Source organism: Pistacia vera, unplaced genomic scaffold (genome assembly GCF_008641045.1).
Source record: "Pistacia vera cultivar Batoury unplaced genomic scaffold, PisVer_v2 Contig627, whole genome shotgun sequence".
NCBI classification, from domain to species: domain Eukaryota; kingdom Viridiplantae; phylum Streptophyta; class Magnoliopsida; order Sapindales; family Anacardiaceae; genus Pistacia; species Pistacia vera.
This window is the reverse complement of record NW_022196476.1, coordinates 7109-30218: the sequence shown is the minus strand read 5'-3', so window position 1 is coordinate 30218 and position 23110 is coordinate 7109. Positions and strand designations below refer to the sequence as shown.

At 33.8% G+C, this 23110-nt stretch overlaps 2 protein-coding genes across 4 annotated transcripts; both read right to left on the bottom strand.

Annotated features, from left to right (window-relative positions):
* Positions 1-560: 560 nt before the first annotated feature.
* Positions 561-1112, bottom strand: LOC116111124. Its single transcript, XM_031397322.1, has one exon. The coding sequence runs from the start codon at positions 1110-1112 to the stop codon at positions 561-563; it is 552 nt and encodes a 183-aa protein (XP_031253182.1).
* A 2862-nt stretch (positions 1113-3974) lies between these two features.
* On the bottom strand, positions 3975-23110 carry LOC116111123 (SNARE-interacting protein KEULE-like). 3 transcript variants are annotated; one of them, XM_031397321.1, is made up of 21 exons: positions 22879-23110; positions 20369-20427; positions 19570-19651; positions 18602-18680; positions 16741-16791; positions 16526-16622; positions 16348-16380; positions 15200-15325; positions 14932-15123; positions 14754-14837; positions 14562-14660; positions 14408-14484; positions 8922-9018; positions 7393-7518; positions 7215-7310; positions 6867-6986; positions 6687-6761; positions 5259-5455; positions 4576-4666; positions 4399-4488; positions 3975-4304 (listed from the first exon to the last, which is right to left on the bottom strand). In XM_031397321.1, the coding sequence occupies exons 1-21, from the start codon at positions 22955-22957 to the stop codon at positions 4251-4253; spliced, it is 2004 nt and encodes a 667-aa protein (XP_031253181.1). In that variant the 5' UTR covers positions 22958-23110; the 3' UTR covers positions 3975-4250. The 3 variants fall into 3 exon arrangements, with proteins under 3 accessions (XP_031253181.1, XP_031253180.1, XP_031253178.1); XM_031397320.1 differs by having other exon boundaries at positions 6687-6764; positions 18602-18677; positions 22879-23109; XM_031397318.1 differs by having other exon boundaries at positions 6687-6764; positions 22879-23108.

Sequence of the window (23110 nt, the reverse complement as noted above, 5' to 3'; positions counted from 1 at the left end):
CTCCCCTTTGCTTCAACATAATCACCATTTGCTACTTTAATCCTGGACCGATTTGCTGAGTTTAATCTCACAAAATCCTGCAAGTGTGGTGTCATATGGTTTGTACACCCACTGTCAACTAGCCAGCCATCACAGCAGGTTGGTGGTGCACAGCAGGAGGCCATAAACAGTTGTTCTGCTCCCTGTTCTGGTTGATGGTCCTCTGTCACTTGTGCTTGCTGCTGGGACTGCTATCCCTTGCTCTTGCACACCCTCTCTATATGGCCAAACTGCTTACATGCTCTGCATTGTATTCCTGGCCTAAACCAGCACCTTTTTTTAGAGTGCCCCTTCCTTTGACAGTAGGAACAAGGTGGATATTCTTTCATCCCACCTGGTTTTCCCCATTGGCCATTACTCATTTCTTTCCCTTTCTTTTCACCGGCATACCTCATGTTATTCCCTTGAACTGGTTTGGTTTTGTGAGTTGCCATCATTGCACCCTCACCAACATCTTCTTACCTCAGGAGCCTTCTTTGCTCTTGTGCTTGCAATGCATGAACCAGCTCTGTGAGTGTAACCTATCCCATGTCTCTTGAGTCCTTTAAAGATGAGATTTTGGACTCAAATCTTTCGGGTAGGCTGACCAGGACTTTCTCCACCACTCTCCTATCAATCAACTCCACTCCCAGCAGCCTTATCTTGTTTACAACACCCATTAACCTATCAACATAGTCCTTGACCTTCTCTGATTCTTGCATCCTCTGCATCTCAAATTCTCTTCTTAAATTTAGCACCTGCATGTTCCTTGTTGTGGTGCTGCCCATGTACTCTTCTCTCAGCTTATCCCATGCCTCTTTTGCAGTCTCATATGCCATGATCCTTGTGAATACAAGGTCTGTTACAGCAACATGAATGTGGGAGAGAGCTCTTGGTGCTTTGGCTGTTTCTTCCTCATGCAATCTCATTTGGTTCAGGGTAGGATTCTGTCCTAAAGGAGGTGGCTGCCTATTTTCTTCCACATACTGCCACAGCCACTGAACCTGGAGGAAAGCCTTCATCTTAACAGCCCATATGTGGTAGTGCTCCTCATTGAATACTGGAGGTGACATCAGGGCTGATTGAGTAGCCATTGTTTCAAGTTTTGTGTCTGACACAGGGTAAACAAAGGTGCAGATGCAGGTTGTTTTGGGCTGAAAATGGGAGGTGTTCTTGAATAGAGGTTGATGACTGAGTGTAAGAGAGATTTCAGGTTGTTTTGGTGTTAAGCTCTAATACCATTTGTTGGTATTTGGTTGGAGAACTCTAAGAAAGAAAAGGAGAAATAATACTAAAAGTGAACTGCAATTTCATTATACTGTAACTTGCAATATATACACAACAAGGCTTACTGTATTACCAACTACAACAACCATTCAGACTTTAAATTTCAAAAACAAAGTTGGTAACTTAATACATCCTTAGTCTAAGCTGATTATACCTAAACATGTCACAAAAAATAACAACTACAGCACAACTCCAGCAGCTTCAATTTCGGCAGAAAACAAGGGAATGCAACTGCAACTTGGCACCAAGAAACTAATTCAAAAACAAACTAACTTAACTGAATTTTCCAGCAAATTATCAATGCTTCAACAAGTCAATTAAAAAGGCAGTAGAAGAATGTTTCACCATTCCTGCTTTTATCATCACAAAGATTCAATTGATTCAAAATTCGTAAGAACCTTAAAAATTATGAAGAATAGGAACAACAGGCTTTTATCTTTAATTTACTCATTGGCAGTTGCTATTAATAATAATTATTCCATGTAAAGAGTAAGATGAGCAATAAACGTATCCAAACCTCTCGAGAATCCTCTTGTGACCCTTCTATGAGCTTTATTGGTTCACTAATAAGATAATAATCTTATCAATTTTTGTATCTTACGTTTATCGTATCAAACTCTTACAAACGTATAAATAGAGCCTTCAATTGCATGAAGAGATATAATGTAATGAAATATTATTTACTGAATTAGGATATCTTGCAGATACATGGAGAAATAGAAAGCAACTTATACTCCATATTTATCACCTTGTATCTCCGCTTTATAAATTACTAGTAGGGATATGAATTTTAGCAGTATTTTAAAACCCAGCCTAGCCCGACCGGCTCAACCAGGACTCAGGACCTTCACCAGGCCAAGTTAACAATTTCCTTATTCACCCCAAACCCTAGAATTTAGGATGATGATCGGCAAATAATTGAAGGCCAGAATGTTGAAGCTTTTGAAGAGAAAGTGCAGGTGAGTGCAATAGTGGTGACGGAAGTGATTTCCGATGAGTTAATCAATCGCCAGAATGTTGAAGCTTTTGAAGAGAAAGTGCAGGTGAGTGCAATAGTGGTGACGGAAGTGATTTCCGATGAGTTAATCAATCAAAAATCGAAAAAAAAAAAAAAAACTGATGCCAGCAATAGTCGGCTTTTGCCAGCGATTGGCGAGGTGAATAAGGGTAGGGTGAGATGGGTTTTGGTCAAGAGGTTGAGGAGAGTATTTTTGTGGTGATGGGGAGGGTTGTCGATGTCGGCGGTGGTGAGATATGGCTAAAATCAATCGATTTTGGCCAAATCTTGGATAGATTTTCTAAGAAATGTGCTCAAGGAATGATTGGGATTGCATTTGTTGTGTTACCGCTGCCAACCAATCGACCGCTGATTTGTATTTGGAGTGTGTTTGCTAAATTTCAAACATGTAGAGACGTGACGTAATTTTTATAGTTGTATTTGCTATATTTTTTATTTCAGCCAAATCTTGGGTAGATTTTCTAAGAAATGTGCTCAAGGAATGATTGGGATTGCATTTGTTGTGTTACCGCTGCCAACCAATCGACCGCTGATTTGTATTTGGAGTGTGTTTACTAAATTTCAAACATGTAGAGACGTGACGTAATTTTTATAGTTGTATTTGCTATATTTTAAACTTTTTGACACTTTGTTTGTTTAGCCAATAAAACCAGTTAAACCAATCAACCCAAGACCTAACAACTTTGTTGAGGTTCACTCCGAATTGGTTAGTAAAACATTGATTTTTGGTACCCATATATTTTGTCAGTAAATCCCATCTCCAATTTAGAAGGGGTTAAAAATATTTTTTTTCTTAATTTAAGATGTATTAGTAACTGCAATGATTCTAAAATGTAATGGGAAAAATAACTCTGAATTCGTAAAAATTGGTCTTTAAAGTCAAAGTAGAGAAGAGCAACAAGGACAAGGAGATCCGCACTGAAGAACTCGAGACCTCTTCGACAGAGGATCAAACACAGAGATTTGTTAATTTTAATAACCGTTGAGAACTTTAATTAAATTTTGGAATTGTCAATTTTAGTTGACCCAAACTTCTTTATTTAAAAGAGTACAAGGATTACAAAGTGAAATCAGTAAGAGAAAAAAATAAAATAAAAAAAATAAAGATAAATAATGAAAATCAAGGATAAAGATTATTTTGTATACCCCTTTTGTATATGTCTTTGTAAAACTAGCATTGCTCTATTTAAAACTTGAGTAATACTATATTTACAAAATCCCCATACAAAGATATATGTACAAAGTGATATGTCATACCATAATTAGACAATAAATTTGACTTTAGTTAAAAGGTTGACTTTACAAATTCACTCTCCCAATTATAGTATGATAGATCACTTTATACACACATCTTTGTATGAAGACTTTGTAAGTGTAGTATTATTCTTAAAACTTTGTATAAGCAGTTATAGAAGAATAAAATATTTTATTACAATTATAACCTTACTTAAAATAAGATATGAAAGGCCACAGAGAAAAGGGTGAGGCCTAAACATTATATCCTTATTATAAATTCTATTCTTTCCTTTTCTTTTCTTTTTTCTTTTTTTTTTCTATATATATTATTTGGTTTAAGGGTGAATAGGGAGCTTTATTACCAGCTTAAAGACAGGAAAATAAACTAGGTCACTCAAAACAGAGTTAAAATTGGTACATGAAATCACTATCTTTAATTCCAAAATTCAATCGGCATCGGTTATTTCCTATCAAATACAACGGCATTATACACGGGAACTTCTTCGTCACTTACCACATCAATTATGTTACAGTGATGCTCACACAGAGTAATTTAGGGTTACACAACCAGGCAGACATTTTGTATTAGCCATAAAAAAAATCAATACAATTGAAAATCACATATTTGTGATTACATACTTGGAGTAGAGACTAATAGAGAGCACATTTCCAGCTCTCCGCCTCACTTCATTTAGATCTGGAGATCATCCAATGAGAGATCATCTACTGTTAGCAACTTCAGTTTCTGCAAATCAACACAAAAGAAGAATATCAGACAAGGCATTAAGCTGCAATAGGGGGAGACTTTAGAAGACACTGAATACAAAGAAATCATATACCGTTATAAATTGAGGAGGATCGTCGAGGCTTGTTGAGCCTAGAACAATTTCCCTGTTCAGCTTTGTTGTGAGCTTGTGGCATACCCTTAGCTGAGGATGAGATACCGTTTAAAAATTTGGGCCACAAGGGCAATTATTATTACATTGTATACACATGAATTGAAAAAGTTATTATACCTCTGATCTAGTAGCTCCACCAACAATAAATACAAAAATTCGTTGACCCCTCTTTTTGAAATCACTAGATGCGTGTCTTAGCACCGGATCACTGTACAGCAACAAGACAAATCAACCACCAAGACTAGTGTAAGGATAGCAAAAGCTACACTTTTTTTACCAAGGCAGTTCACCGATTGTGGATTAACACATGCATGGGTGGATGTAGGGATATGTAGATATGAGATTATTGTCTGTCATAACAACCAAGACCATCTATGAAATCACATTCGATTAGAGTTTATTTCTTAAAGAGGTAATGCTTAACAATTCCCTGAAGGACTCAAACCTAGAACTTCAAACGGTAAAGAGAATCCCCAGAAAGAAAAAGAAAAAGGGAAATACTGGACAGAAGTGTTTTCAGAGGAAAGAGCAATCCAGAGTGAATATTAAGAGCTAAAGTTCAAGGAATATAATCAACTCAGAAATAGTGAAAGAATGACCTTTTATGGGACAAAAAACCAAATAGGTAACTCCATTTTCAACCAATGGATATAGATGGAAAAAAAAAAAATGAATGTATCAGGTTCAACAAGAAATTTACAGCCAATTTGAATTTGACAATGACGTTTCCCACTGCAAGCATACCATGAACATGGCAGGTTAACCAATACATAAATATATGCTTAAAAAAAAACAAAAACCTTGAATATCCATCAACATCATCAGCGTTTCGAGCCCGTGCCCAAGTTGGTGTCCGCCTGGATCTCATCGAATGAGCTGGTGGATTATGATTTACTGCTGCAGACTGCGTTGTCCCATGGAAGCTTGGACTAGGGTCATTCATACATGGATAATCATCCTTTGCTAGTTCTCTTTTACTAAGCTTTTCAATAAGTTCCTGAAAGATGCAAAAATTGCCTTAGCAATTCCATAAAGTAATGAAGATCAATAAGAGGTTACAAAAGACAATAACAAATAATATTATGCAGCACCAAGTTCTCTTTACTGTCCATACGTACGCTCAGTTATGTAACAGGTAAAAGCAATCTTACCAGTTTTAAACTACAGAGTGTAAAGAAGTAAGGTGAGCTGCTCTCAACCAACAGTCTTGAAATATGCACATTTGTCTAAAAATAATCAAATAACTCCCCAACTTTTCTTCTTCTAACGTCACCAAAAGAAGGCAATAATGCAGACCCCAAACCTCATCAAAATATTACATCAAATACCTGAAAAACTATACTTAGGGGTACAACTTACAACTACAAACCACTTCCATGTCTGATATGAAGTTCAGATATAACCATCTATTCAAAACTAGAACCCCCCACCCATACATTCACACACACAGACAAGGAGAATTTTGGTAAGAAAATAAAATTTTATTAATTCGAAATCCAAATTAAAAGTTCAAAGGATATACCACACAGATCTTCCGTATCAGCTCTGGTAAGAAGACTAAGAAACTAAGGATAAGACACTATAGAACTTTGCAAGGAATAACTTCTATTACCTGCCCTATTTGCTTACCTATAAACATGGGCAAATACAATGACATGTCAACTATCTAATGGTAGAATATAAGTGTACCATAATAATGATTTATGAATACATGTATGTATGTATCACACAACAAATTGTCTACTGCACCGGATATTTGTAACTAAACTGATCCATAAACATACATATTCATGTATTAAAATACTTAGGTTTTGAGCGCTCTATACAAAATATTTCATAGTCCCCAATCAACTTGAAATATGGTAAGCTAATAGTGTACTGATTACATGAAGAGTGTAAAACATAAAATATGGTTCTCAAATTAATAATTTCACAAAAAGTTGTTAAATGAATTAGCACAAAAATCTTTGATGGTAGGTGTAAGGGCACTCCTGCTCAATTGAATGATGTTGCTCACAATATCATTGTTAAATGGCAACAAATATGGTGCTAATAATTCATTCATGCGAGTATTGTATGGTTGTGCCATGTATAGGCATGCACCACGTATTGATGGTGCCCACAATATATTACTCAAACCTAAGAATATTTAAAAATGTAAAATTCAATGACAACTTAACAACATATATATGATACAACCATATGAAATAAAACAACTTTAGAAGTACCTCTATCATTGGGTAAAAGCGTGATAACTGCCATGGTTCTTCTTGAGCAGTGCGGTCTTTCCTAACTCCTCGCTTCTTCTACAATTAAATGGCAAGAGAATGAAATGCATAAACAATACTCATTTGTTATAAATGAAAATCCAACAATTAGAAGCACCAATTACAGCAAAATATGTTTACCTTATGAATATCAAATTTAAGAGTAAAGGCTCCAGACGGGCTTTTTTTGCTATCTGAAGATCCCCCCAGCAATCTCATATTATTCACGGCAGCCATATCGTCGGGTGGTAAATTTGCTAACTGAAGTATCAAGAAGATTAGCGCCAACGTGAAAATAAAGAGAAACAAACCAAAAAAAAACTGTAAAACTGATGTCCATTAAAAAAAAAAAAAAAAAGAAAAAGAAGTTAAAAGATAAAGTCTGCAAGCCCATCATTGATTATAATTTTACCATTTTAAATCAGCAAGGCAAAAAGAAAATACAAAAATCAGATGCAAAAAACAAAAATCAAAGATAAGGATGTTGACCTTCATCAAATTGAGACCCTTTTCACCATCAAACTTCTCAGGATAAATGGCTGCAACAATCATCAACAAACGCAACTTATTTTCACGAGTTACATCCTGCATAGAAGTGATACTTTGATTTTACAAACTATATTGGATAATTATGATAAATCTATTTATATGTAGTACATGTTCACACCTCTTTTGTAGTCAAAAATTTAATTACATCCTTCAGTCCTGCATCACCAAAAGCAAGATCCTGCTCCAGCTGCCCAAGTTCTCGAAGTCCAAGCTCTCTAATGATTCTGTTGACTTTTCCCGCAATCTGCACAGAAAAAACTATTTTGCATTAACCCATGGCCACTTTTAGAGGAAAAATAGTGGTTCTTGGGTCGTTAGAGACTTGATCTAAACATTATTAAATTTCTCTAGGTTATGAAGATAATTCAGTTTGACATACTGGTATGATCATATTTCTCAGGGAAAATTGACTGATTTCAGGCTATGAAAGAACAGTTAGCAAACATACAAGAAAATATAAATGGGACAGCAGATAATATTGAAACAAACATGAATGAAGTTGAAAACAGTTTATTTCCTGAGCTATTTAAAATATTAATAAAACAACATATTTAGCATGACAACATAACAGTAATTTCCACACAACCATTTCGGCACGGTCTAAGACAAAAAAAAAAAAAAAAAAAAAAAAAAATAGCTTATCTAACCATCATTTAATTTCATGTCACAGTGTATTTATATTTAAACTCTTTCATTAAAGTAGAAACTTACCATACAAAATACAACCATAAATTATGTAGAGAAATTTCTCCACAAGTATCGAGTATCAATTTGATAAACAGTAAATCCTATCCAAAAGAAAATAACTACAAGAGAACAATCATAAAAGATAAGTCAATCCACAGTATATGAGATGTCTGTTATAAGATACAAGCAACAGCATGGCAACACAAAATGACTTTAAAAGATAAGGAATAAGGCAGATGTGAAAAGAAAGATAACTGAAATACTAAGAGATTACCTTTAATTGATTTTTTTTTTACTACTACGCACCACACCTATTCTCATGCAACAACACAAACTAAATTGATCTTCTCCAAGGTTGGCATGAGGAGGATTTGGTTCGTAAGGACCTAAACTCTTGCACCACTACTAGATTTAACCAACTAATTCTCTTGAGAACAACCCCTATTTCTAACAAGTTATCAATGACAGATGATAAAGACTGTTGTTCATGGAATGATCGCAACATATATACATTGAAAGGATGCTTAAAATGCACAAGTACTGATTCATAACCTCTTAGCTGTGAAGACATCTTAACAGTGGAAAGTTAAAGCCGATTATATCTTATGGCAGCAAAACATGACTGTCAATGGGAGGACATTATAATTAAAGAAAGTTGACACCAAACAAAGCACTGAAATTTAAATCAAATGAAATGTAAAATCAATTGTGGTCACATCAACTAGTAAATTGCATCCTTTCCCTAAATTTCAAGACAAAAGCATAAGTTGTGCGCCATGCTTCTTCACCAGGTTATGCTATAGAAACAAAAACATCTCATTATGAATATCTAAGTTTCCTTGTTCTTTCTGTTTTCCAAATTTCTTTTTTTCTTTTTGTTTTCCTTTCTATAATTATATTTTTTGTGTGTGTGTGCGCCTTTTTTTTTTTTTTTTTAATTGCCATTATCAAGAAACTAACCTCTACATGGAGGGAAAGCTTGTCAATTTGCTCACTGTATTGTGGCAAAGCTTGAACCATCTTTTGCAAATCCTTTGTAGAAAGTTCACCACCATCTCTATTCAACAGACAATCTTTTAGGTCAGAAACATAATCATGAGAGAAACACTTGCTCAAGCTAACATGCACAGCCTATACTAGCATAAAACAAATACGTAAATTTATATACACACAAAATATAATATAACTCCCAAAAAAATTAAAAAATGAAAACTAAAAAACCATAACAGCCGCAAAATATAATACTAACATATTATAAAAAAAAAAAGAACTAAAATGTTAATAATAAACAAAGTCCACAGCAATAATTTAATAAAGGAGTGCATAACTGCAACTTGGTAGCAAATATCTCTTCACACAGATATCTTGGTAAACAATGGGCCCAAATTCAGACATGAAAATCACTACTTACAACCGCCCACCCTCAACTGAAGGAGTGTATATATATATATATATATATAGATGTTAATCAATTTCCACTCCACAGGTTATAAGTACATATCCCAACTTTATAACACTTTTATGATTAGATTCAACATTTGGATGTTTACTTCGCAAGGGTAGCATTACTCTATGGAAATTTAGGTAGTCAGTCACTAGGTAATCATATCCTAGTTTATTTATTCACCAAATGATAACATATGTTATAATATTATTGTTCATGTGGAAAACATATTTTTCTACTTTAATTCCCATTATCATTTGTCTGTTTCAATAACCAGCTCATTGATCCATCTCATAAATCCACGAGATCTAAATGAAATCTCTTAAGATGTTTAATACTTCAACTAACTATATGATATACATTTTACTTTATTATACTTGAAGGATGCTTAAAATGCACAAGTACTGATTCATAACCTCTTAGCTGTGAAGACATCTTAACAGTGGAAAGTTAAAGCCGATTATATCTTATGGCAGCAAAACATGACTGTCAATGGAGGACATTATAATTAAAGAAAGTTGACACCAAACAAAGCACTGAAATTTAAATCAAATGAAATGTAAAATCAATTGTGGTCACATCAACTGTAAATTGCATATCTGAAGATCCCCCCAGCAATCTCATATTATTCACGGCAGCCATATCGTCGGGTGGTAAATTTGCTAACTGAAGTATCAAGAAGATTAGCGCCAACGTGAAAATAAAGAGAAACAAACCAAAAAAAAACTGTAAAACTGATGTCCATTAAAAAAAAAAAAAAAAGAAAAAGAAGTTAAAAGATAAAGTCTGCAAGCCCATCATTGATTATAATTTTACCATTTTAAATCAGCAAGGCAAAAAGAAAATACAAAAATCAGATGCAAAAAACAAAAATCAAAGATAAGGATGTTGACCTTCATCAAATTGAGACCCTTTTCACCATCAAACTTCTCAGGATAAATGGCTGCAACAATCATCAACAAACGCAACTTATTTTCACGAGTTACATCCTGCATAGAAGTGATACTTTGATTTTACAAACTATATTGGATAATTATGATAAATCTATTTATATGTAGTACATGTTCACACCTCTTTTGTAGTCAAAAATTTAATTACATCCTTCAGTCCTGCATCACCAAAAGCAAGATCCTGCTCCAGCTGCCCAAGTTCTCGAAGTCCAAGCTCTCTAATGATTCTGTTGACTTTTCCCGCAATCTGCACAGAAAAAACTATTTTGCATTAACCCATGGCCACTTTTAGAGGAAAAATAGTGGTTCTTGGGTCGTTAGAGACTTGATCTAAACATTATTAAATTTCTCTAGGTTATGAAGATAATTCAGTTTGACATACTGGTATGATCATATTCTCAAGGGAAAATTGACTGATTTCAGGCTATGAAAGAACAGTTAGCCAAACATACAAGAAAATTATAAATGGGACAGCAGATAATTATTGAAACAAAACATGAATGAAGTTGAAAACAGTTTTATTCCTGAGCTATTTAAAATTATTTAATAAAACAACATATTTAGCATGACAACATAACAGTAATTTCCACACAACCATTTCGGCACGGTCTAAGACAAAAAAAAAAAAAAAAAAAAAAAATAGCTTATCTAACCATTCATTTAATTTCATGTCACAGTGTATTTATATTTAAACTCTTTCATTAAAGTAGAAACTTACCATACAAAATACAAACATAAATTATGTAGAGAAATTTCTCCACAAGTATCGAGTATCAATTTGATAATAACATGTAAATCCTATCCAAAAGGAAATAACTACAAGAGAACAATGCATAAAAGATAAGTCAATCCACAGTATATGAGATGTCTGTTATAAGATACAAGCAACAGCATGGCAACACAAAATGACCTTTAAAATGATAAGGAATAAGGCAGATGTGAAAAGAAAGATAACTGAAATACTAAGAGATTAACCTTTAATTGATTTTTTTTTTTTAACCTACTACGCACCACACCTATTCTCATGCAACAACACAAACTAAATTGATCTTCTCCAAGGTTGGCATGAGGAGGATTTGGTTCGTAAGGACCTAAACCTCTTGCACCACTACTAGATTTAACCAACTAATTCTCTTGAGAACAACCCCTATTTCTAACAAGTTATCAATGACAGATGATAAAGACTGTTGTTCATGGAATGATCGCAACATATATACATTGAAAGGATGCTTAAAAATGCAAAGTGACTATTCATAACCTCTTAGCTGTGAAGACATCTTAACAGTGGAAAGTTAAAGCCGATTATATCTTTATGGCAGCAAAACTGACTGTCAATGGAGGACATTATAATTAAAGAAAGTTGACACCAAACAAAGCATGAAATTTAAATCAAATGAAATGTAAAATCAATTTGTGGTCACATCAACTGTAAATTGCCCTTTCCCTAAATCAAGACAAAGTGTTGTGCGCCATGCTTCTTCACCAGGTTATGCTATAGAAACAAAAACATCTCATTATGAATATCTAAGTTTCCTTGTTCTTTCTGTTTTCCAAATTTCTTTTTTCTTTTTTGTTTTCCTTTCTATAATTATATTTTTTGGGTGTGGGTGCGCTTTTTTTTTTTTTTTAATGCCATTATCAAGAAACTAACCTCTACATGGAGGGAAAGCTTGTCAATTTGCTCACTGTATTGTGGCAAAGCTTGAACCATCTTTTGCAAATCCTTTGTAGAAAGTTCACCACCAACTCTATTCAACAGACAATCTTTAGGTCAGAAACATAATCATGAGAGAAACACTTGCTCAAGCTAAATGCACAGCCTATACTAGCATAAAACAAATAGTAAATTTTATACACACAAAATATATATAACTCCAAAAAAAATTAAAAAATGAAAACTAAAAACCATAACAGCCGCAAAATATAATACTAACATATTATAAAAAAAAAAAGAACAAAATGTTTATAATAAACAAAGCCACAGCAATATTTAATAAAGGAGTGCATAACTGCAACTTGGTAGCAAATATCTCTTCACACAGATATCTTGGTAAACAATGGGCCCAAATTCAGACATGAAAACACTACTTACAAAACCCCACCCTCAACTGAAGGAGTTGTATATATATATATATATATATATAGATGTTAACTCATTTCCACTCACGGTTATAAGTCTATCCCAACTTTATAACACTTTTATGATTAGATTCAACATTTGGATGTTTACCTCGCAAGGGTAGCATTACTCTATGGAAATTTAGGTAGTCAGTCACGAGTAATCACTAGTTTATTATTCACCAAATGATAACATTGTTATAATATTATTGTTCATGTGGAAAACATATTTTTCTACTTTAATTCCCATTATCATTTGTCTGTTTCAATAACCAGCTCATTGACCATCTCATAAATCCACGAGATCTAAATGAAATCTCTTAAGATGTTAAACTTCAACTAACTATATGATATACATTTTACTTTGAACAAAGAATTAAAAAGACTGAACAAAAACCTTGTATCATAAAAAAAAAAAAAAAATATGAGAAGACAATACAGAAAATTATGGTATCTGACTTTGGAATGTCCAATCTGCTAAAATGCCTAGAGAACCATTTTTTTTCTGACAAGAAATGATGATAACATGTTATATAATCAAAGAAAAGGATTAAGAGGTCAGACCTATCAGGTTAAAGTTCCTTGTTAGCTAAGGGTGTGTTGTGTTTATTATTTGGATAGGATTTTTGAAAAAGTAAGAGTTGGTGTGGTTATTAAGAGGTATGATTAAAAATTAACAAAAACACTCCTACGTTGTTAATTTCATGTATGCAGTTAGTAAATTAACAAAAACACTCTCTACGTTTGTTAATTTAGCTAAACACCCCGCAATAAAATATTGAAAATTAACAAAAACACCCCACCATTGATGCCGCAGCCGGCCACCATCATCGAAGGGTGTTGGAGTCATCGTATCAACGTATGGCCATTCGCAGATCACTAGGATGGCCAGAAAATGTCAGATCTAGCACGTTTGGTCATCAAGGGGCATTACTATACAAACTGCACAACTCATCATCTTTTACCTATAACTTTGCTCATTAACATCTTTTTTAGCTGTATTTGCTGTAAATGAGACTTGGTTTAACCATATTTTAGATTGGAAAGAAGGGAGGTACTCATGGTTGACCACTGTGAAAAGAGCTTTCAGATCTCCTACTAAAGGAGTGGACAGGAGGCGTACAGGAAAAGAAGAGAAGAAAATGACCAGAGAGTGATGAGAGGTTTTTCTTTATGTTAATTTGTTAATAAAATAAATCTCTTACGTTTCTTGATCTGTTTATCTTCACTCTATGATCTATATATTGATTTTGTTTTGATGTTTTTGTGCAGAAGAGAGAGAAGAGAAGATGGATTTTTAGGAAAACTATCAATCAAGAAACGGTGACACAGCAAACCCAACAAAGGAGACAAGTACTGTTGTGGCACCAATAGTAGTAGCGGTGCTGTGCAGGTTGATCATGCCCCCACGCAGCAGCAGAACAAAGGCACGCCATTGATGTGGAGGTGGCTGGAATCTAGCTAATGCAGGTGGGTGGGGGGTTTTTGTCATTTCTAAACTTTTTTTGGATGTTTTTTAAATTAACAAACCTGGGGGTTTAAAAATTTTAATAAAATAGAATAGGATTTTCCTATTAGGGACAAAATGTATATTTTGGGTAGGATAAAGATAGGATAGTGCAAAAATAATTAAACAAACAGGCCCTAAGATGTCACAACCTTTTAGCCACTACGTTTCATTATTATTCATTGGCTTTCATCATCTTGCACTGCTACCAAACATATGAAGGTGATAACGATATCAATTTCATATGATTTACAGGTTCAAATTTTATATGTAAGCCATTAACAAATTGACTCAATGTCCCACATAATATACATAAACTAATAAAACAGATTCTTTGTGTTTAGAATTAAAACTTCAGCATATAAAAAATGAAAACAACATAATCTCCAATGTTATCATGCGAATACAGAAAAAACCTTTCACTAACCTTGAACCATGTTTAAGTTGTGCAGCTTTATTTTTTGATATGAAGTTGGTCATTTTCTCATGCAACCGTTCACTAGCCTGATGATCAAAAGCATTAGTGTAACTTATATATACTATAAAACAATTCACAAAATGTTTATAAAACACCAACATACATCTGCTATATGTGCATGGCGAAGTTCAAGCCAGATAGGATCATGTTCCTCCAAAAGAACTTCTTTCTTCTCTGGTGGACCACCTGTTTTACTAGGAACCTGATATAGTATAATTCTTTATAATAAGATAACCTAAAGGGATCCACCAACAGTTTCAAGAGAATACATAGAACTTCAAAAATTATAACTTACCTCATGCACATATTTATTTCCTTCCATGTTCAGTAAATCTCGGCAAATGGCATCATATGTCCATTCATGTATTATAGGAGCAATCTAGAAATGTAAAATCAACATATCATCACAGAAATAAAACAACTAATGGCAGTAAGCTTTAACAATGTATTTGACAACACGTGCATCAAAAAACCTGATCAACAGAACGGTCCAGGATAAGTAATTCGCATGTTTCTGTCTGAGGGAAATTCTCAATAGTTTGCTTATATTTCACAAGATGGTTCCAAACTCCGGCAGCAAGCTTTGTAGGAATTAGATCACGAAACGTTGTCATTGTCATTGCATCAAGTGATTTCGCGGCTCGGTAGCGCACAAAAGGAAATTCCTAAACATCAAATAGAAACATGCCTCAGACAATTTGCAATTCATCAAAATCAACATTTAAAAATCACTTTAAATACCCTCAGTGAAGCAAAAACTGTTGCAATGCGGGTGGCCATCACATTCAAGCACGCATCACCTTTTCGAGTATTTTCCTCATCACAGAAAAGTTCCTCTAAGGCCCTTTCATTATCAGTGACAAAACCCTGAATCAAGAAAAACCAAGGTTGACCAAAGCAATAAAAGCTCACATGGGCTTCAATGTAAGATGAGTAACCAGATGATGATACAGAAAGAAGCCTGACTATACTGAACTTATAAACAAGGGAGATATAAAATTCTTAATAACAGGCCATAAGCCATCTGAGCTCAAAACTTCATGGTTGAAGTCCATGAAAATATTTCATAAAAATTATTGTTCCCATGTTGGGAAGAATTCTAGAACATGGCACATACGAATGATAATACAAAGATGAAAATGAAGCCACTTTCCCTCAAAAACATGATTTCAAGAAGTCTGAAAATTTTGGTTGCCAATCTACTTAACAAAATTAAAAATGTGCAAAGCATGTGCTAGATGGCCAGTGCCGATAAAGTCAGCTATCATAAATGGTGTTCAAACTTCCCTTAATGAATTGCAGCATGTAATAGTTTCTTCAAAGAGAAGAAATTTGTATGTAGAACCAGCAGAAAATAAGAATGAGCAAAGAAACAGACCCATTCCATGTAACATCATGCAGTAACTGCATACTTTGCATAAAATTCACTCTCCTATGTTCTTGCTACATCATACCAACCTTAAAAAGGATAAAGAAGTAGAAAAAGCCTGTTATCTTGATTCAGGTAAAATATCACGGCAAAAACGAAATAAAAAGTCTGGTATTCTAACCCAGGTGAAATGTCATAGCATGACAATTAAAAAAAAGCCTATTATCCTGATCCCGGTGAAACCTTAGAGGATGAATATCAAGTGTCTGTTTGGTATCATTGCATGATTTGTGACCTTCACATGGACTCGGAGTTATTCACTGAAATTTCGCTATCTTTGAACACTACATAGGATCTGGTTGTCAATAAAAATATGATAAATGCTACTAGATAGATCAGGAAGAAAAACGACCATAGAAGATGGCAGCAACTAGAAAAAACAGAGCAGTTAGGAAAGCAAATTAGATTACTCATATCATCTACGAATACAGGATTCAACTCAGTGAAGTGCATCAAATACCTGGCTGTCTATAGCAAAGTACTCCAAATTCATCTGCATAATCTCAACCAAATGACAGAATATAAGTATGTAACAAATTCCAAACCAAAGAAGAGAAAGAGAAGACAAACTAATTGAAAAATGAAATTTGATTCTGAACAGTAATCAAAAGAACAAAAAACAAAGCAAGAGAGCTGACCTCTCTCAGTGCACCTATGCGAGGTAATACGGTTGCATCTTTCTTGATGTGAGACACCAATTCTCTAGAAATGGGTGAACTGAAGAAAACAAACGCCCTTCCACAAACCAAAATACATATGTATTTTTAAAACAAAAAATATATGTATATATGTATACATATTTAATATTAAAATTCACACAAAAAAGAATTTAATTAGTAAAATTTACACATACTTCTTGTACAGAGGAGACCTTCCTGACATGTCCGACAAGAACATGATAACACTGCAAAAGAGAAAGAAATAAATAAGCAAAACAACCAAAAGATGAAAGCGAAAGGGAGTGTGTATATATATATATATATATATATATATATATACACATCTTTGTTTCCTCTGAAAATAAATAAAATTCAATAGTAAGCTCCTCAAAATTATGTGAATGTGTCACAACAACTAGAATATAACAGATTTGTTATTTTCAAATTTACCCTTCTGCAAACTCGTATTATTTAGACATAACATGCAATAAAAGTCAGAAAGAAACAACCTAGAAGACACAATAATGAAAGTCCATTTCATGTAAAAGATATTATACAGGAACTCAATTGAAAAACAGGACACAGTAGATATCTAAAGGGTTAAATCCTTTGATCATAACACCAATCAAAGTTCATATGAATAGAGGGGTTCAACAATTTTTAATTAAAAAGAGGGAAAGAGACAAAGAAAAGGGAAAGCAAAGTCATCAAATTTAATTTTCATCATCTAAACAAAAGCAGGAGAACAAGAACAATTTCTCTAAGGTACTCAGGTTGCATTATGGAATATCCATCACAGAGATGGGAAATATACCAGTGTTGGTAGGAAATTTTACGTTTTAAGACCCAACATTGATTTTACCCAAAGGATTCATCTAAAGCATAGGTAACCGACATACTATAATGCAGTGAGCAAATAAGCAAGAGAGGGAGATTAGACTAGGAAAAATGGCCCAGAAAGATGTTGGGCATCATAGCTATTAACAATGGCAATGAATTCTCAGATCAACTGCCCTCGAATAAAAAACTGCAGGAGTTCAATAACAGTAGGATAACTTTCTATAGCAACTGCAAGGGAATCTGGTAGATTTTCCCTAAGAGGGAAAGTCTAATAAAATCACATCATATTAGTAGGTAATATTTGCTGAATAATTACTGCATTACTAATTTGTTGTTTGAAATATCCTGTTTGACAATTTTAGGGTCCTTTGGATCGTGAGGAATAGAAGGATTTTTGACATTAATAAAAGGAAAACATCCACTCATTTGTGTGATAGAGTTTCACTTTTAGCTTCCATTTAGACATCAGTGACATAAAAATTTTGAGATTTTTCATCTTCTTTCATTTAAGTTGTGAAGGACTTTTGGGGCGTATTTAGTTTTGATTGTTGGGAGCTTCTAGTTGGTTTTCTTTATCATTTTTTGATAATTGTCTTTTGTGGACTGTCTGGTATACACATTGTATTGTCTTTCTTGTTTTCTCAAGCTTGTTCTTCTTTAGTGGACTGCTTGTTCACTTTTGTAGAGCTCTACTCAGTGCTACATATTTCATAGTTTCTTATCAAAAAAAAATATATATATAGTTGACTCATAAATTATAGCTAGGGATTGATAATTTCAGTCTAAGAAGATTGTTTCTCAAAGTAGCTTGTATTCATTTGCTGTATATTTGTATCCCTACCAATATAATATATATATATATATATATATATATTTTATGGGAAAAAGATCCTATTTTATCACAGCAACTACTCACAAAAAAAAAAAAAAGACAGCGAGAGAGAGAACTAGCCTATAAAAGAAAACCCCCAAAAGAGTATGTAACTCGTAACCCCTTCCCAGATGGGCTGAATAAAGAAAAGAATCTTAAATCATATTAAAAATAAACAAATTATGTAAAAAAAAAAAAATTAAAATAACTTAAAGACATGCAAGTGAAAAAAAAAAAATGCGAAGGATAGTTAAAAAAAGACAAAACAACTTTTTAACCAAACTATAGGAAAGGAAATATTTAATATAACTACATTCAGAAGTAACAATAAGAAAATAAATTACTTCTCTTTGGTTGGTTGGATGAAGTATATAGCATCCATGGAGGGCAATGGCTGCCTTCGTTTGTGTATGTCTTCCACTACTGCAAGAAAGAAATAAATCAGTTTAATGTCATAGGCCTGCTTTGGTTTAAAATTTTGATAAAATTATTTGCAAAAACAAGGGAAACAAGAAAATAAAAATAAAATAGTTTAGGCTCAAAAGTTTCAAACACTTTCCCAAATACAATCCTAAGAGATAGCTTAAATTTTGAAAAAGAAAGAAGTCACTGTCTCCAACTTCCATAGTTCTTTAACACTGAAATAATTTTTTTAGATATTCAATCAAACACAATTTCCGATATCAAAAACACTCATAATATGACTCAAATTTTAGCTTATATCCTAGATTTTTTCAGATCATGAACCAAATGTCACTTCAACTAAACAAATGTTGTCATATGGTAGCTTATTAAATGTCTCATCACCTTACCCAATACCCTGACAGCTAAGCAAGTCAATGAATTTTCCAATTTTCTAAATCAGAGAAATAAAATGAAGCAATCTTCCAGCTTCAACATATAACATTCTTCAGAAACTTCTTAACTGAATTAAAAATGGCACTAAGGGGGTATGGTAGTCATAATGCCATCTACTCAGTCAACTTTCTAGCTCAACACTCACTGCTAACTTTTGACCTTAGAACAGTTGTGGTGTCCAGAAAACAATTGGAAACACCGAAACAGCAATGGCAGAATGGAATTCACCTATATGCATCTTTAAGCACTTTGCTCAAGAATGAGAAGAAACACTGATAGATTCCAGACATGTACCAAAAATTACTCTTTTTTTTTCTTTTAAAAGGAACAAAAAAAATGCACCCAAAATTACTGTTAAGTAATAACTGTTCTGTCTTTGTTCTTGAGCACAACTGTTCACAATTTTCTAAAAGAGGCACTATAAATGTTTAGAGGATGTCCTGTTGACTCTTACATGAAACTCCTTCCTGTGTGATGTCTGCCATCTTGCATGAGTAAGACATTATCTTAACAGTTAGTTTGTCCATGATGAGAACCTACATGTAAAAGACACAAGAACCCACATGAATGAGAAATAAAAGTTACCTGAAAACCAAAAATATTTCAGCAAAACAGAATCTAGTCAATGAAAACACAACCACGAAAGAAGGGTAAAAAAAAAAACCAACAAGATGCTATATTTTGCATCTAATTTCAATGTCCACCAAAAAAGCGTATCATCAGAAGGCAGAAAGAAGAAAAAGACAAAATGGACAAACAAAACCAGTAACCAACAATGCTTATGTTTGTAAGCATAAAGTTTAAATTCATGCCAAATTGAGGAAGTAAAAAGCTTGATCTGAGTCCATCAGATCTCATCTAAAGGATATGTACATTTGCAAGAGAAACTATGTCACAAAAGCCAAAGGACATTGCTGGATAAAACACGTGCGCAATGTTCTCAACAGAACTCAAATCTGGTAACTTAATTTGGACAAACTATAAGCATGCTATAAACACAAGTCTGGCGACAACAATGCCCATTTTTAGTGTTTGCAACATGTTACGGTCCCGTATAAAATCTAAATAAATGAAAGAAGTTCATGAAATAAGTTCCCTATGGCAAGGCAAGGCATCCAAGCTGCGAAACATAAAGAACAAACAAATTTTTAAATTGAAGAGAACAGATATATCCTCCAAGTCAATCTAGAAGCTAGCAAAATAATAAAGTACTCAGAAAACACAAAAGACATTATAATACAAGCTGAGTATACCTTCCAGGTTGATTTCGAGCTCCCTGTTTTTGCTGAGCGAAGCATTTCATGCAATAATCCTGAACTCCAACATAAAATTAAATACTTGTCAGTTTTTCTTAAACAGAATTAGTAGACAACAATCCCTGCTTAACTTTTAGTATACACAATAAGTAAAAAGAAAAAAGAAAAAAAAAAAAAGATTATGCATCAGTTAGCTTCAGTAGATGGTGAAAAGAAACATTAAGCACTATAGAATTATGATTAAAAATAAAGAACACTGCAAATAAGTCCTCAACAAAAAATCTCCCTCGAATTATTTATCGGTCACAATCAAGCTGTACCTCACAGACTACCAATTCTACAGTCCAATACCAAAGTGAGGAAAAATGTGGAGTTAAACTATCAATTTTGCCAATACAGCACAGCAAAGTGCAACTCCATGAGGCAACAACATTGGATAATAAGCTGTTTAAAGTTAATAACTGTCATAACAATAGACCAACAAACCTAGTCACTTGAGCTAGGATTTTAATCTTACTCCACTCCAACAAGAGAGGTAGTTACTTTGTTAGTGCACCAAGTGTAAATAGCTAAATGCTAAAATAACCTTTAAAACATGTAGGCAATTAATCGCAAATATTATAGCACCAAATCTATAATTGACCTAGAATCCTATTTCTGCTTCCCTTAGAGTGAGAGTACTTTCTAATGGGGTCTACTGATCAACAATAGTGTACTTCAACAACCAGGACTACAAACTATTCAGTCTCTAACGTGATCCATTAAAAGATAAGAGTTAACTTTTATTTTGGATCATTTTCAGTAGACTCTTTATAAAAAGTCAGGACAACTCAAATTCCTCATAGGTCAGGGATAGACCGTGATCATCACAGTAGCAGAAGAACTTAAACATGCATTTATTAGCATGAAAACTCAACATTCTGGTCAAACATGGATTCTGCTTTTAAATATAAGCATGACAGAATGCAAATTTGACTGCCCAAACAAATGACCTTCCCCTTTCTTTCATGTGAACTGCGTACTGATAGGAAGATATTTTGAACACAAATTCCCAACTTCTACAGAAAGGAAGACCCCCAGTTACCAACTTCTACTATACAATATTCTAAAAGAAACATTGAATATAATGCTAATCAATTACAATTTCTAAAGTTTCTCCACAGGCCGTTGCCTGCCATAATGGTAAAAAATTTCAGCAGATAAGTACAAGTCCTTTGGTTAAAGTGTTGAAAGCAGCTACTTTATGCAAAAATCTGCTGAAGGTGAGATCATAATTATCATAAATTTCCACTATTTCCCTCAACGTAAGACTAGTTACAATTACTACTTGAATTTCCTAGTGAACAAGGAAAACAACCTAGCCTGATGATTTGCTTCTTGATGTGTATAACAATTTGTGCATCCTAAAAGCACCATAATGAAGACAAGTAGTTGATTTAATGTTGGGTGCTCTAATTGTGTGCCTGTAGAAGGCATAAACAAAGAAATTTTTTTTATTATATCTAAACAAATCATTGAAAAAAGAAAAAACGACAGTACACTTTACAAGCATTAGGACAATCAAAATTTCATTATTTTAGTGATCTTAACATGTGTCCTTAAGGGCACCAGTTAACATTTCCCTTAAATGACCAATTCTTGTGGACTTATTTGGAATCTGACCTAGTCAAGGTAGAGTCAATCTAAATCATATACAATGTACTTCTGAATTAAGTGCATTTCTAGTTCAATTGCAGGGTCAATAGAAACTCTGCAACTTCAAGAATTGCTGGCATGAACTGCAGCACTACCTTGTACCTATTTGTTGAAATTTATTTATCTCACTGATATTCATATGCAATTTCCAGTTAGTCTTTCCAAGTCAAAGTCTTGTGATCTATAGGAACTACATCTAACAACTATTAAATTAGCTAAAGAGTATCATAGAAATCTGCATACACTTACAAGCTTTACTTGCAGATGTGATTACCTACCTTCCCAATTGCAATTGCTTGAAACGCTAGTCAACATTGCCTAGATTCTATCCTTTTATCTTTCGATTATTCTCTACTGCTCTAAGTTTCAACAACCTGTGCTATCACCCAAGCACCTAAAAAGACCTAAACATTCAACTGTTACAACCAAAATCAATCCTCAATCCATCTGAAACCTACACAAATTAAACTGCAACCTTAAAATCCAAGTTACAGTCCACAAATTCAAGATTTTACACCGCATCACAGAACTTGCTTCAAATTCACAGAATCATAATACAGCTTATACTAGTTACATTCCCTCAATTTGCATAAAGCTCTTGAAGTAGCATTTATCTTTTCAGAGATATTTCATATATCACAATCAATCACGAATAAGCTTCCAACACTAAATCACTCCATTTATCAACTGAAATGCTTCGATAACACAGCAGATCATAGAACATATGATTATGATAATTACGATGATGATTAGGTCTTTCAATTTCGATTTTCAGAACTGAACTCAAAAAGAGCAAAATAGAAGGCACTCACGTTCACGGCTGATTTGTTTGAAATTCTTGTACTCGCCGCCGCCGTACGACGACGAGGAGTCTGAATCCGAGTACGACATGTTTGAGTCTTGGAATTCTCCTCCTCTCAACCGTGTTCCTGCGCCGTGTCGACGGATCCAAGAACGACAGCGTTTGGAGAAACAGTGAGAGATGTTCTGCTGGCTGAACAGGCAGAAATGTTTTTTATTTCTTAAAAAGGGAAGTTAATTGAA